The sequence below is a fragment of the Panthera tigris genome, chromosome D2 (assembly GCF_018350195.1).
Source record: "Panthera tigris isolate Pti1 chromosome D2, P.tigris_Pti1_mat1.1, whole genome shotgun sequence".
NCBI lineage: Eukaryota > Metazoa > Chordata > Mammalia > Carnivora > Felidae > Panthera > Panthera tigris.
In genome coordinates this window covers 13,974,415-13,991,273 of record NC_056670.1, presented here as the reverse complement: position 1 = coordinate 13,991,273, position 16,859 = coordinate 13,974,415, and the positions used below count along the sequence as shown (strand labels likewise).

Here is a 16,859-nt window from a genome sequence, read left to right as displayed (position 1 = left end):
CCTCTTGCGTTCTGTGCTTATGTAAGCTTTGGCCTATTTTAAAAACTACATTGTCTCTTTCTTATTGATTTCTAAGTGTTCTTTATATATGCTGGGCACCAATTCTTTGTTTTACAAACTTCTCCCACACCGTGGTTTTGTCTGTTCCACTTGCTTTATGGTATTGTTTGGTAAACAAAAATTCTTCATTTTAATACAAATTTATTGATCTTTTCTTTTATGGCTAAAAATACGTCTTGACCCCTAAGTCATAAAAACATTTTTCCATACAGGCCTATGCATTTTATCTGAAATTCTTGGAGCTGGATGTGTTTTGGAATACAGACTTTTTGGACATTGGAAAGGTACTGTGGAAAATACAATATATATTATTTATGTAACACTCTCAGCAGGAACTGGGAGAGCACCTATAGTCAATAACCAATATTCAAACATTACTATTTCTGCAGCCAAACATGTAATCACCTAAGTACATAAAGAGCCTATATAGGACTATAAAGAGCCTCATGTCACTAAGTCACATTTTCACCTAATGAGTTCCAAATACTTTGGTGTTTCAGAAGTGGGGGATTTTGTAATTAGCACAAAAGTTATGGTAGCCTCATACAGGAAGAATGTAATTATTTCAGAGTTTAGAGGAACTTACTGGTGGAGCTGTGGACCTGGAATTTGTGTGTGAAAATTTTTTACTACTGATTTAAATTATGATTTAGGCAGATTCATATTTCCCACTCTTGAATCAGCCAGCTGTGTTTTGCTTGAATTTGTGCATTTATCTAAATTTTATTTGCATTAAATTGTTTATAACATGTCCTAACTTTTTGGATGTCTATAGTTTTCATTACTGATACCGGTTAACATCCCTTCTTTTATTGTTCAATGCTCTCAGATATTTGTCAATTTTATTAGTCTTTTATTGTGTGAATATTACCATCATGGGCAATTTCAAACCACTAATTTGATGTTAGTGACCATGGAGCTGGGGAGAGGTGTGCACAATTTGCTCTCCTGAGTCAGTACCAACTGTCTCTAGCACACTACTTTTGTTTCCCGTTTCATTTATTCCTGCTCTTAAAATTATTTGTCCTTTACTTTAATTTTTTGTCCTTTTACTTTAAATTTTCTCTCCTTTTTCTAACTCTTGAAAAGGGGTGTTTAGCTAAAAACCTTTTAGCCTTTTTCCTAATATACTTAAGGCTACAAATTTTCCTCTAAGTTCTGTTTTAGCCTCACTCCACAGGCATTGCTGTTGTATTTTATTGTTCAGCTCAAAATATTTTCTAATTACCATTGTGACTCTTTATTTAACTAGGTTTTATATGGACTTGTTACAGTTCTTTAAAAAAATTTTTTTTCATGTTTACTTATTTTTGAGGGAGAGAGAGAGTGCAAGTAGGGGAGGGGCAGAGAGAGAGGGAGACACAGAATCTGAAGAAGGCTCCAGGCTCTGAGCTGTCAGCATAGAGTCTGATGCAGGGCTGGAACTCACAAACCATGAGATCATGACCTGAGCCGAAGTCGGATGCTTAACCGACTGAGCCACCCAGGTGACCCTGGACTTGTTATAGCTCTTTATTGATTTCTAGCCTAATTGTGTCATGGTCAAGAAACACATACCAAATGATTTCAATCTTTAAAATTTGATGAGAGTTGCTTTACAGCTAAGTATGTGGTTGATTTGGGAATCATGCCATGTTTACTTTGGAAAAAATGTACTTTCTGATTTTGGTTGTGTTCAGTGTATATTCATTAAGTCAAGTTTATTAATCATGTTATTCAAATTTTCTATATCCTTATTGACTTTTCTTTTACTTGTCTTATCTTAAAAATCACTGAGAAAGGCTTATTAAAATAACCTAATAGGACTTTATATTTTTTCTTTGTAATTCAGTTAAGTTTCACTTTTATATATTTATTATTAAGTACAAATAACCTTAAATTTTTAAATTTTTTAAAAATTTAAATGTATTTTTTTTTCAACTCACACGTCATCCAAGACCCGTTCTTTTTTCTTTTCATCCTTTTTATATTTCATCAGTCATACTTAGAAGATATTATCTTTATATAAACTATCTTTGATAGACATAGCGTAAAAGAAATGAGTGGCTGCGGTAAAGATAAAGCGTTCCACTATCATCTGAGTCCATTAACTATTACAGAAATACTTCCCATACTGTAGAACATATGTTTGGTAGTACTTAGCTTCACATAGCTGCCCTGAAAATCTGCATATATTTAATTTGGAAAATATCAAACACCTGCATCGAATGCAGAACTGTACATTGTTTATGAGTTTTGTAAGCACTTCAGAACAGGATTAGATGATGCAGGTGGAATATGTTAAGAGAACCAGACAGCAGATGACTGACTGATCTTTATCCATAAACGTGCTTTTAAAGATTCTGCTCAGAGATATTAACTTGTTTATTAGAAAAAGCATACTTTTGAAATATCTGGAGCAGCTCTTTTCATTCTGTTTTAAGATACCTTGGCGTTTGGGGAGTAAAAAGCCACAAGACTAAATCAATATCACAGATATTGATTTTCTCCATTCTCCTGACCAATTTGTGCTACCTTTCCACAAATTTTATATCCAAGTCCACAGATCCTATCTGTAAACTATAATCAGGCTCACATTTTAACTATCACATCTCAGCCGAACGACACTTTGCTTTCACATTCTTTCACTAGATGTCTCCAAATACCAACTAAAAAGACATTTTCTTTGCACAGAAGCAAGCCTCAAGGGTTCAAGGCAAGCTGGTGATGTTGAGAAATGTACCAGGATGAAATCTCAACCAGGGGGCTAGGAGCTCAAAGCCTAGGGTTCGCAGCTTGATGCACTTTTTTGCCAAGTCGTCTGGGTCGTGTCCCTTTCCCTCTCTACCCATCTCTCTTCCCCTCTTTCCTCTCCCCCACCTCCCCTCCCCATCTTTCTCTTTCTCTCTCTCTCCCCCCCCTCTCTCTCTCTCCCTCCCTCCCTCCCTCCCTCTATCATCTCCATCTCTGTCTCTCTACGTATCTCTCTCTAGGAAGCGATGAGTCAGGCTTTTCATCTGTAACACTTTGTCTAGCTCTTATCCCTCAGGGGCAAATTTCCACCCCAAACTGCCTTCTCCCGCAGGGCTGGCGAGTCCAGCCTTCCAGGCGGCGCTGGAGGAAATATACATAGCCATTGATATTTACGAAAGGAGCACAGTTCCTCACAACTTTTAAAAGCTGAGGGGTGGTGGGGGGAGGCTTTACACACCAGTAAGGTTCAGGCCTCTCTGAGCGGTGACAGAGTCACACCCAGCCTCCACCTCCACACCCCCAGGCACCGCCTCCCACAACACCGGAGATCCGGAAGGAAGTAGCTGCAGTACGAGAGAGCGGAGCCGGAAGTCCCGCCTTCCTCGAACCCTGAACGGGATCCCGTAAGGGTCATTCCAAGCTGGAGGGCGGATTCACCGCGTGAGTTGCTTTCTCAGGGTGGGGTGTTCTAACGCCGCTCGAGCCCCAGCGGGCGAGGCGACCCTCCGGCGCCAGGACTCGGCACCGCGCATTCTTCCCCCAGTTTGTTGGGCTGCATGACCCCTGCCTCCCCCCACACCCCCGTCGGTGCCGAAGGGAACCTGGTTCTGGGCGGGTGAGAGGTCAGCGCGTGGTTGGGTCCGGGCGGGCGAGCGAGCGTGGAACGAGGACGCGGCGGTCACCGACTCCGCGCTCCTCGGGCTCCTCTTCTGCAGGCCTGGGTAGCACTCCTGGCCCTTGCGGGGTGATTTTGTCCCCGTGCACTTGTTTGTGCAGAAGTTTGGTTCCATCGGCAACCTTGTAAACTAGGCACTGCTACCCCGTTTCACAGATGGGCAGCAGGTCCTAGAGGATAAATGATCTCCCCTAAGTGACAGCCCCGTGCCAGAGCCGTACTTCTAACTCGGGCTTCCCGAGACCAGGCTGTCACCCAGCAGTGGATGCGGTTCCATGGAGTAGGAGCTAAGCTTCAAAAGCAGGTGTTCTCATGGGATCGTTAATTTAGAACTGATTGATGTCAGTTGCATCATTAAAAAGAGGAGGTGGGAGGGAACTGCGGCGTTATCTGTGAATCGACCAGTTCCTCGTTAATGTCACATGTTATTTCGGCCGACAGCTGGAGCCCACTGGGAATGGCGGCCCCTTCTATGAAAGAAAGGCAGGCTTGCTGGGGAGCCCGGGATGAGTACTGGAAGTGTTTAGATGAGAACACAGAGGACGCTTCTCAGTGCAAGAAGTTAAGAAGCTCTTTTGAATCGAGTTGTCCCCAACAGTGGGTAAGGCACACTCGGATGCGTTTCTCTCCGCTGTTAAAATGCATAGAGCTTACAGGGTGAGTGGTCGATGACGAAATGAAGCCCTGTCCGAGGCGTGTCACGTCTAGTTTCTGTGAGCAGCAGAGAGACCTCTGGTAATCCAGGCGTGTTTTGTGCACTTACATCAGGGAGGCATTTGGGAGATGTTACCTGACACTTTAAAGATCACTGAAAACAAACGTACAGACAGTAACCAAAAATTGTGACCCACTACATGGGTAGGTTTCTCCAGGATCTTAAAGAGTCTTGAATCTTGGGCAAGGGTCGGCAAATTCATGGGCCTAGAGCTACTGTCGGAAATAAAGCATTCCCTGTCGCCCACCCCAAATCATAGGGCCATAAACCCAAAATGCTCTGAGAATGGTTTAGAAAATAGAAGAGGATGCCCTTATGATGGCTTCTGCCACCCTCCGCCCCAGATGCCTCCCCGACAGGCCTTTCCCTGCTCTGTACTGCCTGCCCTTCTGGGAGTGGGTGGAGAGGGGAACTAACATTGAGCTCAGCAAATGGTCCTAAGTGGTGGGCACTCCTGTATCCGCATCCTTTCAGATGGGCGGTTTGCAATGTGTCCAGAGGAGGCATCTGAAGCTTGGGGTATTGAAATAACTTACTCTATTCGTCCGTCAGTGGCAGAACTGCAGTTCGAAGTCAGGCCCCGCTGGCCCATGGCAGATTTGAACCTGAATTTGTCTGTGCTTTTTCACTCCCATCGTGCTGCTGTAGAGTGTGCTAGGTAGCGTGCGAACAGATCATCCTAGAGATGAGACGTGCTTTTAGGGTCTTTGCCACATTTTTAGATGAGGAGCGGGAGGCGTGCGGGAGACCAGGTGGAGGGTCGGGGCGGGGGGGTCCTACCGGAGGGCTGGGCAGGGAGTGAGGCAGTCCGAGAACCTGCTTTAGATGAGCTCCTGGTCAGATCAGCATCATGCCATGTACCTCATGGGATTCCCATGGAGAGTCGATGTCTAACTTGACACACAAACAGAAACCTGATAAATGTGGGGCTTTGTGATCAGATTGCATCATGATTTAGGCAAAAAAAAAAAAAAAAAAGTTATACCTCCCTGGTTTGCCCACTAGCCAGATGCACTGTGAACTCCCTGGTTTAACTAGCAGGTGGGAGTTTGGGCTGATCAAACCCGATTCCTGGAAGGCCCTGATCCCTTTGCTGCCTGTGCTGCCCCCCTTCCCACCGGGCCCTCCGCCCCGTGGTCACAAGGGGTTGCTGAGAACAGGGCAGGACTAGCCCTCCCCCCACCCAGGCGGGTCACAGCTGGGGTGTTGGTTCCGTTCTTGCCCCACCCCCGCATTTTCTCAGGAGAATTTTGTCACTAGACCGGTCTTTTGACAAGTGTTGCCCTGATTTTCCACTCAGATTACGTCTTAATCATGTGGACGTTTGCTGAACAGCCATGTCCCAGACCTCACCTCCAATTTGCTGAATGTCTGGAAATAGAACCCGAGCTTTTCAGACTGGCTGTGGTTCTACAGGTGATTCTGACAGTAACCACCCTTGGGAATCACGGTCTTAGCCCCTGGCAAAGTCGCACTACAGTCCTATTTTTATCCTTTCTCCATGGAAACCCACTGCTTTCTCTCCAACCCAGGGTTTGGCAGACCCTCTCCTTCCCCTACCTTCAGGGCACCTTCTGTTCTCTGCATCATAACGGGTTTTGTGTTGGTTTTTGGTTTTCGTTTGTTTTTACTGCCAGCCAGTTGCTTCTTCATTCTGTGTCCCTTCCATTCTGACCCTGGCTGAATGTTGCAGCCCGAGGGCCAGCCCTCTCCCCAGGTTCCTGTGTCCCGGTCACTCCTCTTATTTACTGAGGAAGGGCTCTGAGCATCTCAGATGTGTTCCTCCTAGCAGCTGTCACCTAGTTTTGCAGACAGGGACCCCGGGCACATTGAAAGGAAATCACCTGTAAGCGCGGAGCCTGGATTTGAGCCCAGGAGTCTGAGTCCAGACCCCACGCTTTCCCCTTCTCCACACGCTGCCGCTTGTGCTTGCCCCGCGACACCGAGATGCCTGAAAGTAGCCTGCACGAGCCTCCTGCTGTTCTTGAACCTCGGTCCTAAGTTTCCGGTCCGTTGAAACGCAAGAGCCCCTTCTCCCTGGGCGCCTTTAGGGTTCACTGCCCTAGTTCCCCCTGCATGTGTAGCAGCCACGCCTTTTGGAACGCCTGCCTACGCGTGTTAAGGTGTGCCCGCTCTCCCGGGGCAGGCTGGTCTTAGTTGGTGCCCGATCTGCAGCTCCAGCTCCGGAGGCACCTGTCGAGCAGTCTAGTTAGATGTTCACAAGCACCAACCTTGCCCTCTGCGTACACAGGACTGAACTCGTCCCCATCCTGTACCCAGCAGGCCTCTCCTCCCGTGCCCCTCACCTCGGTGATGGCCACCTGCATCGACACAGGCCCGGAGAGCAGGGCGTCAGCCTTCACTGCGGGGCGTACTGAAGGAGCATCCTCAGGATGGCAGCGGGACAACACAACGGCCCTGCTGTTTAAGGAACAGCAAGGAGGGAGTAGCGGAGGTCAGGGTCGGAGAGGTGACCGGAGGCCAGGGGCCGTGGCATTTACTCTGAGTGCTGCGAGAAGCCGTTGGAAAGCTTGGAGTTTGGCAGTGAGGCGGCATGAGGAAGGGAGAGGGAGCCAGTGACAAGGTGGCGAGTGGGTTATTGGCGTCTGGGTCTCACAGAGAAAGGGAAGAGCTGGTGGTTGGAGAGCAGGATGCTCAGAATTGGGACTGCGGAAAAGCTGGATTTATTGGGAAGGCCGAGGCCTACACTTTGGTCCTGGGAGGAAGGTTGGGGGACAAGGTCACGGATGAGGTCAAGGAGCCGGGAGGCCTGGGCCACGGAAGGACTGACCTCGCAGACGCTGCCCCCCCCCCCCCCAGCATTAGGACGGGAGTGTTGGTGGAGAGAATGAGCGTAGCCTGCAAAGCCAACCCCAATGCAGGAGGGTGGTGGGTAGTGCAGCAAAATATTGGAATTGACTTCTGCAGCCTTTGACCGTGGTGGCCACTTTCCTGGTTAAAACGGTCTGATTCTGCAGTGCGGTGCTCTTTCTCAGCCACCTCCCGCCTCACCGGAGCGCTCTGTGCAGGTATCAGCTGTTGCAGCCTTACCCCAGTAGCCAGAGTCTAGAAACGGAAAGATGTTTTCCAGAGCGGTGTGGGAGAAGGCAGGGGGGGTACGTGGGCAGGGAGGGGTCAGAAATGCAAGTATCGTTTGGGTCCATCCTGGGTGAGACATTTTTTTTATGAGCTTTATTTTTCATTCAGTCTCGTGAGTACTTGTGTGTCTCTTTTACACTGTAGGACCTAAGGCTTAGAAAGGTGAAGTGACTTGTCCAAGATCAGCTGAGGTCAAGTACGAAAAGGACCTTTGTTACCTAAGAAGCGTGGCAAACAGCTGAAATGCTGTCACCACAACGAATTACTCTTCCCTCTTGCTTTGTGGCTTTTAATGGCGCTCGTCAGCCTAACGTGTGTAACAGGCCCGTGTAAAGTCTCCTGTCGGTTCAGCAGAGGAAGGAGCAGGGATGAGATCCATCATTCTGGCATCATCCGAGAGACCCGATCCCATTATCAATTTCAGATACTGTCTTTTTCGTATAAACCTTTGATACGTTGTAGAAATTCCAGAGCGTTGGCGTTCGCACTGCTGTCCCCTATCTCATGTAGTGGCTTAGAGGATGCTAGCATTTCGCGTACACGGTCCTTCTCGGTAACTGCTCGTTGGCTTACTGGCTTGGAGAGAGAGAGCGCGTGCGCCGTGTCGAGGATCCTGGACTGTGAACCGAGGAGGGGAAGGCCTGGGAAGAGAGCGGTTCGGGCAGAGGGTGGAGCACAGAGGCCTGGAAGTAGAGTGCGCAAGAAAGAAGCGCGTCTAGGAGCTGGAGGGGCTCTGTTGGGCCGGCATTTCCGGGACTGGTGGCACATTCAGGGAGGACAGAGACCAAGCCACGAATGGCCTTGTCTGTCTTGCTGAGGAGTTTGGATGTGGACCTTTAAGCGCAGGGATACCCGGAAGGACCTTCCAGCAAGGGATGGGACCAGCTGTGGGCTGGGGAGAGATCATGCCTGGCAGCAGCACGACAGACGGATCAAGGAGGGTCAAGAACCCAGTTCGGGAGCTGTTGGGACAATCCGAGCTAGAAGGGAGGGCCTGTGCTGTAGCGACGAGGAGGGGGCGGGATCGAAGTGTGGGGGTGCGTATGGGCGCATCCACTGAAGTGTTAGAGGACAGACGCGTTTGAAGCGGCGGCTGGGACCGAGGTGTTAGTAGGACGTCTACGTGGAATTGTCGGTTAAGTGGTTGGCAATGTGACATGTTACAAAGATCTGTTAACTTGCCACAGATGTCCAGACCCTGTCCACTTCTTCCTGTGGGATCTTTAATAAAGAACACCTGTCCCAGCCACCAGGGGTGAATCTGTAGTCTGACAGATATATTAACACATAACCGGGGAGGGAGGCCACATATCAGAGGAACTGTGGGCACCTCACCAACCGGAGGAAAGGAGTCCTCCCCAGGCATAGGGGCAGGATGGAATACAGGCAAAATTGAAATGAAACAGGGCTGCATCTAAACAGGTCATTGTCAGCTCCGGACTGAGAAGGGGACCAAGGGTCCTGTTTTCTTAAAGATGAACATCGTGTTCAGAAATCCCTTGAGATCCTGCCCCTGGGTTGGAAATGAAGGCTGCTGCTTTGTGTTAGATTGCCTTAGATCCTCCAGGCAAAGGTAAGAGGTTTCAGTTTTACTGATAGAACCACTAACAGCAAATTTCTGATAGTCTCTGGTTGCAGAGGACAAGGTTTCTTAGTGAGGCAGAAAGCAGTAGTCCCGTAGCGGGTCTGTCAGGACGTTCTGTGGCTGCGGTGTCCTGGGGAGAAATGGTTTGTGTCTCTCATTCCAGCTGGAGATAGGTTTACATTCTCAGTCTGATTTTCACTTAGGATTTAATTCTTAAATCATTTAGTGGAGCCTAAGGAGGGCTTTTATCAAAAGAACTAGTGTTGTTTATTCTGACAGTGAAGACGTGTAGTATTCTGCCTTTGCCTGGTCTGCAGAGCAGCTCAGATATAGACACGGAGAGTTTTGTGGTTGACCTTGATTTTCTGCTGGAATTTTACTGTTTCAGGATATGGGGCTTTAAGATACTTCAAATTCCCTAGGCAAGAGGAGGATGTAAATAAGAGGACGTCTTTGGATGGTAAAATTTCAATAAATTTCAATAAATGATTCTAGAATGCAAATCACTTATACCACTTACTCAACTAAATCTGTGCGTTTGTTTCTTCTAAACTGCAAAAGTTTCCCTTAACTTCACTTTTTTTCTCAACAGATAAAATATTTTGATAAAAGAAGAGACTACTTAAAGTTCAAAGAAAAATTTGAAGCAGGACAATTCCAGCCTTCAAAACCAACTGTGAAGTCCTAGGCTATTCCTGAACTTGTCAGAAGGGTTGAAACGATTCTCTCTCCAAGCCTCCGCTGACCGCGGCAATGATGGGACTCACCATCGGTACTTGTTCCACACGCAAATGGTCAAGTAACAGATTCCATCATTCACACTATGAAGAGTCGAAATGGTATGAAGTATGCTTAGTTTTAATGTAGTCAGACATCTATATTTTAAGAAAAATTAAAGCCTATTATAAAAACCCATGTACTCTTGTTTGTTTTGGTTGGAGCGTCATGACAGACACAAATACAGGCAGACCTTGGAGATGGCGCACGTTCGGTTCCAGACCATTCGATAAGGCAAAGAGCACAACTAAGCAAGTCAGATGAATGATTGCTCAGGGTACATAAAAGTTACGTTTACACTATACTGAAGTCTTAAGTGTACAAGAGCATTATGTCTAAAAAAACAATGCACGTACTTTAAAAAAGATAACCATCATTTGAGCTTTCAGTGGGCTGTACTTTTTTTTTCCCTGCTGGTGGAGGGGCTGGTCTTAATGTGGACGGCTGATCAGGGTGGTGGCATTCTCTTAAAAGTAATGAAGTCTGCCCCGGGTTGACTCTTCCTTTTACAAGCGATTTCCCGTAATATCTTAATGCTGTTTGATAGCATCTTACACACAGTACCGCTTCTTCCACGTTGGGTGTCCATCCTCTCAAACCCTGCTGCTGCTTTATCAACTAAGTTTCTGTAATATTCTATCGCTGTTTGTTAGCATTTCAAGAAACTCGACAGCATCTTCACCACGGGTGGATTCCGCCTCACGAAACCACTTGGCTCGTCCGTAAGAAGCACCTGCTCGTCTGGTCAAGTTTTAACATGAGATTGCAGCCGTTCGTTCAGTCCCGTCTTCGGGCTCCGCTTCTGATTTCCGTTCTCTCGCTGTTTCCACCACATCTGCAGCAACGCCCTCCCCTGAAGTCCTGAACCCCTCACAGTCATCCGGGAGGGCTGGAGTCAACTTCTTCTAAACTCCGTTAATGATGTTCACCTCTTCCCAGGAGTCATGAATATTCTTCATGGCATCTAGAGGGGTGAGTCCTCTTCCAGGTGTGCTTTGCCCAAATCTTTCAGAGGGGTTCACTATTTCCGGCAGCTCTAGTGTGTTTCTTAAGATTTGGGAGCTGAAATTTCGTGATCCACGGGCTGCAGAATGGATGCTGTGTTAGCAGGCATGCAAACCACAATCTGGGTGCATCTCCAGAGCTCATAGGTGACCCGGTGTATTGCCAATTAGTAATATCGTGAAAGGAAACTTTTTGAGTAGGTTTAAAACCTGCAGTAAAACCATGTTGTAGACAGATGTGTTGTCATCCAGGCTCTGTTCCATTTATTCCATTTATACACATCCATGTATGTGTTCCATACAGCACAGGACTTTATTTTATTATTATTTTTTACTTTATTTGATTTTAGAGAGTGGGGGAGAGGGAGAGAGAGAATCCCAAGCAGGCTCCATGCTCAGCACAGAGGCTGATCCCATAACCCTGGGACCATGACCTGAGCTGAAATCAAAAGTCAGATGCTCAACCGACTGAGCCACCCAGGCGCCCCAGCACAGGCTTTTAGTTAAAGGCACTGCATTTAAAGCTGCGTTAGCCCCTAACGAGACAAGCAGCCTGTGCTTCGAAGCCAGGCACTGATTCCTGCTCCCTAGCTAGAGAAATCGTAGATGGCCTCTTCTTCCAATAGAAGTTAGGCAGTTCTGCCTACACTGACAATCTGTCATTGAGTGTAGCCGCCTTCACTGATCTTGGTAGGTCTGGATAACTTGCTACCTCACTTTATACTTTGAGGTTATAAAGACGGCTTTTCTCCTTCAACCACATGAACCAGCCTCTGTGTGCTTCAAACTTTTCCTTCGCAGCTTCCTCACCTCTCTTGGCCTTCATAATACGGAAGAATTAGGGCCTTGTTCTGCATTAGGCTTCAGTTTCAGGGAACGTCGTAGCTGGTTTGATACTCCCTGCACACCGCTCAGATTTCCTCCATATCAGCGGTAAGGCTGTTTCGCTTTCTTATCCATGTGTTCACTGGAGCAGCACTTTTTAACTTCCTTCAAGGGTTCCTCTTTGCAGTCACAACTTGGCTGTTTGGCAAAAGAGACCCAGCTTTTGGCCTGTCTTGCTTGGCTTTGGACATGTCTTCCTCACCAGGCCCAATCATTTCTGATTTAAGGTGAGATGTAGGATTCTTCCTTTCGCTGGGAGACACTGTAGGGTTATTAACTGGCCTAATTTCAGTGTTGTTCATTCGTTCTTAATAGCCAGTCAGTGGAACAGTCAGAACACACACAGCTTTAAGTTTGCCACCTTCTATGGACACCCTCACGGTGCCCCAGAACAATTACAGTAGTAACGCCAAAGATCACGGATCACCGTAACAAATATAATAATGGAAACGTTTGAAATACTATGAGAATTACTAAAATGTGACACAGAGACATGGAATCAATGGGGTTGGCAACGTGACATCAATAGACTTGCTCAACAGAGTTGCCATAAACCTCCGACGTCTAAAAAAAATGCAGTACCTGAAAAGTGCAATAGAACGAAGTATACCTCTATAGTTCAGATAGTGAAGAAAGTCGGCTGGTGTGTGTCCTGGGAATAAGCATTTTAATATAGGCACAAAATAATGAAGACTGGAAGAAAAAAGTCGAACTTAAAACATAGAGGTAAAATAACAAAGACCATCTATTAAAAAAAACCCTACAGCTAATATCATACTTAATGTAGGAAGATAATACATGCTTCTTCCCTAAAATCAGCCGTAGGGTAAGGAAGTCCCTTCTCATGTCTGTTCCACATTGTGCTGGATTCCTAGCTGCTTCAAAGACAAAAAAGAAAGAGAAAGCATACAAATTGGGAAGGAAGAAATGAAACCGGCTCTACGAACCTAAGACACAACTGACAAATGTGGTAAGTTCACCGTCTTACGTGGGCATGCTTAACTGCTCCCCAAGACAATTTCAATAGTGATGGCAAAGATCACGGATTGCAGATCACCGTAATAAACATTTTGAGAAAGCGTGAAATATTACAAGAATTACGAAAACGTGACAGACACAAAGTGAACCAGTGCATTGGAAATACGATGCCTAAAGTCTTGCTGAACACAAACTTTAGTTTGTGGCAATGATGGTGTCTCTATAGAAAGTCTCAACTGACCAAAAAGCTCCTAGAACCGAGCGAATCTTAGACGGCAAGAAACAAGGTCAGTATACGCAAGAAAATCCTATTCCTGTAGACCAACAATGAATAATTGGAAGTTAAAATAAAAAACATACCATTTATAGTAGCACTAAAAAAATTAAAATACTTGACATAAATCTGCGTATAGGACTGTATCTGAGAACTACAAAGCCCAAACTATTTGAAGTCAGAGAAGATCTAATTAGATATACTGTAGTCAAGATTTAGAAAACTCGTCTTAATTTTCTCAATACTCTTAAATTCTCCCAATTGTTCAACACAACCCTAATCAAAATCCTAAGCTTTTTTGTGTAATTATTGACAAAAGCTGATACTAAAATTCGCATGGAAAGGCAAAGGACCTAAGATAGCCAAAGTAATTTTGAGAAGAAAAAAAGTTTGATGATTCATGTTACGTGATTTCAAGGCTTATTATAAAGGTACGGTTATCAAAACTGGTATTGGCAAAGGACTCCCACTGAACTCAGTGGAACAGAAGAGTCCAGAGAGACACCCACACAAATAAAGTGAACTGAATTTGAGCAAAGTTGCAAGGCAGTTCAGTGGAGAAAGAAGAATGTCAACATGTGGTGCTGGAGAAAGTGTCCTCCCACACACAACAAAGCGAACCTTGACACCACACATCTTACTAAAAACAAACTCAAAATGGATCATAGACCTAAATGTAAGATACAAAACTACAGAATTCCTAGAAGAAAATACAGAGGAATTCTGCATTTTCATTTTTATGTAATGACATCACAAGCAAGTTTTGTAAAAGCTGAAACTGTATAAAAACTAAAAATGCTGCGTGAAAGATACTATTAAGAAAACAAAAAGATAAAATTACACGACTGGGGAAAAAAATATCTACAAATCACACAAAAAATTTGTACACAGAATAAAGTTTTCCAACTCTTGACAAAAATAAATCACCCACCCAAGCGTTAAAAAATGGGCAGATTATGTGAATATTGTTGCGTATCTACTCATAGTGTTGAATATAACATTAGGAAAAGAAGCTCCATGTTAGTAGAGTAATGCAAATTAAAACGAGGATGATCTCTCACACCTATTAGAATGGCTTAAAATTAAAAAGCTGATGGTATCAAGTGCAGATGACACGACCGAACAGAAACTCGTAGTCACTGCTGAGGGGAATGCAAAACAATAAAACCCCTCCGGAAAAGTTTGGAATTTCTTATAAAGTTAAGCATCTGCTTACCTTATGAGCCACCAATCACACTCCTAGGCAGTTCACCAAATGAACTGAAAACAAAACCTGTGTTTATAGCAGCTTCACTTATAATTGCCCAAAACTGGAAACAACCCAGATTCCTACAACAGAGCAGAAAAACAGGTATACCACTCAGCCATAAGAAGGACTGAACTTCTGAGTCTCACAGCAACAGGCACGAACCTTCCATGCATTTTTCTATGGGTAAAAAGCCAGACCCAAAAGGCTATGTGTTATATGCTTCCATTTACAGGATTCTGGGAAAGGTTAAAATTAGCACAGAAAACAGATGAGTGGTTGGGAATGGGGAAAAGGGTCTTCTCTGGCCCTGTGGTGGGGGATTCGTGAGTATGCACTCGTCAAAGCCCAAAGAACTGTGCACGCTAAAAAGTGACTCTGTATGCACGTTAAAATCAGCCAGGATTTTGGAGGGATTCCGGTTTGGAAGGTAGATAATGACAAATGAGTCTACTCGTATTAGAAACATGCCATATACTCACTGGAAGGGATGGCTAAGAGAGGAGCTGACCCATGTGACTTTGAAAAATGGTGATCTGACTGGATCCTGTAAGGCTCAAGACAAAAAGAACTTACAGAAATTGCGAAATTTCACAGGTTCCGGGTTAGCGACTCTCAAAGTACAATAATGAGAAGCATGTGCAAGTCAGAAAAAGCAGTTAAAAATAAGCTGTGTCAGAATTAACCTTGTAGAGCCGGACTGGTGTCCGAGAGCTCTAAGAATTCATGTTTACATTCAGACGTAGATGTTGTATTTCTGTGCACGTGTTGCAAACGCCTAGATTCCTTAGCTCCAGCCGCCGGCAGGGCCTGCAGGGATACTCGGGCAGCAACGGGCACATCTGGAACCAGTGGTCCTTGGAGAAATGTCTGATTCTAGAACCAGGGTGGAGAAATAAAAGGGCCTGGAGCACTGTGTACTGCCAGAGAGTAAGGAAGGTTTAAGAAAAGAAAAAAGAATGGAAGAATGGGAACAGGTCAAAAGGACAGGAGCCAGCCATCCACGCTGATCTAAACAAATGACTGCATAAGAAGGGACTAGTCTTCCTTATAGCAGAATCCCAGGTCATGGATGTAGAAGAAGTGAGGGAGACGGACTCTCGCCGTGAGAACACGGCAGGCAGTACCCACTGACAAGTACTAAAATGAGTGGGCAACACACTCAGGAGCCACCTATCAGCATAGCCTCCCAGGTATCTCTCCCACAGTATTAATTACCATGGTCGTTTTAATAGGTGCCCCCAGCAGAGGTTGAAGCTTATCTTCTACCCTTGAGCGTAGACTAGGCTTAGTGACCCCACTTCTAACAAAGAGACCACGGGAAGCAAAAAACAGCAACTTCACTGAGGAGAACACGGCAAACGTTGCCTTCAACAAATGACCAAGGTGACGGTCGTGCTGTGATGTGAGAACAAGGGCACATCATCCCTGCGGTGTCCTTCCTGAAACCCCAGACGCCTCAGTCCATGAGAAGACGCTAGACCCAAATTATGAGACATTTACAAAATACCTGACCAGTACTCCTCAAAAGTGTCAAGGTCAGGAAAGACAAGGAAAGATGGAGACCCCATCACAGATCACAAGACACTAAGGAGACTTGAAACCCTAAAGCGATGTAGCGTCCTGGAGTGGCTCCTGGGACAGAAAAGAGACATCAGTGGGCAAGTAAGAAATCTGAATACAGGTCAGATTTGTAGTCTGCAGTTAGTGAACGGCACCGTTACCAAAGTTAATTTCATAGTTTGGATAAATGTCCACAGTTGGAGAAGATTCTACTACAGGCATCTGGGCGTTTCTGCAAAACAAAAATTATTTTAATAAACCCACAGAAGGAAACATATATACTGGTAACAGATTCTGAAATTTAGATATTATTAAAAAGGACCCAGACATGGCTGAAGTTCATTGCTGGATGGTGATAAATGATCACCATTAAATACTGAGGTAATTGCAGTATCAAACAAGAGAGAGATCAGAACAAGAGAGAGAGAAAATCAGCCTTCTTGGGCTCCATTCTCACTCTTGGTGATGATGTGCAAGAAAAATTCACGGTCTTTGGGTGGAGAGAGTGGGGAGGGGCAGAGAGAGAGGAAGGAGGGCGGGGCAGAGAGAGAGAATCCTAAGCAGGCTCCGTGCTGCCAGTGCAGAGCCCAATGCGGGGCCTCAAACTCAAGAACTGTGAGATCATGACCTGAGCCGAAATCAAGAGTCACATGCTTAACCAACTGAGCCACCCAGGCGCCCCAGAATACTGTGAACTCTGTGACCAGAAGTAGTATATGAAAAATTTCCCAGAACTTCCTATGAATGATAATGGCCTGTTATCTGAGTATTACGCATTCAGGAGGGGAGCTGGCTCAACATACTGCGAGCAGGTTCCCTCCCTGGGAATAAGGCGACAAAAAAGCAGCAAACAGAGGCTCAGGACTCCTCTCCTGTGCAGGACCTTGGCCTCCACCCCACTGTGCTTCCCGAGGACGTTCGGGGGTGGTGTTTACAGATAAGAGCCGCTGTCATTCTGCCTTAGTCCCATCACTGTCCACATTTCCGACAATGCTAGCCCCTAGGAAAGAAATAAATCTTAAGACACGTTGTTTTATTTCCCAAT

General features: G+C 45.7%; 1 protein-coding gene across 3 annotated transcripts; it reads left to right on the top strand.

Annotated features, from left to right (window-relative positions):
* Positions 1-304: 304 nt before the first annotated feature.
* LOC102971891 (cytochrome c oxidase assembly factor 6 homolog) lies at positions 305-10,031 on the top strand. 3 transcript variants are annotated; one of them, XM_007086025.3, is made up of 4 exons: positions 305-344; positions 3,317-3,453; positions 4,130-4,289; positions 9,680-10,031. In XM_007086025.3, the coding sequence occupies exons 3-4, from the start codon at positions 4,146-4,148 to the stop codon at positions 9,773-9,775; spliced, it is 240 nt and encodes a 79-aa protein (XP_007086087.1). In that variant the 5' UTR covers positions 305-344; positions 3,317-3,453; positions 4,130-4,145; the 3' UTR covers positions 9,776-10,031. The 3 variants fall into 3 exon arrangements, with proteins under 3 accessions (XP_007086087.1, XP_042816430.1, XP_042816431.1); XM_042960496.1 differs by lacking the exons at positions 305-344; positions 3,317-3,453 and adding exons at positions 3,484-3,635; positions 3,845-3,992; XM_042960497.1 differs by lacking the exons at positions 305-344; positions 3,317-3,453 and adding an exon at positions 3,484-3,635.
* The last annotated feature ends 6,828 nt before the right edge of the window (positions 10,032-16,859 follow it).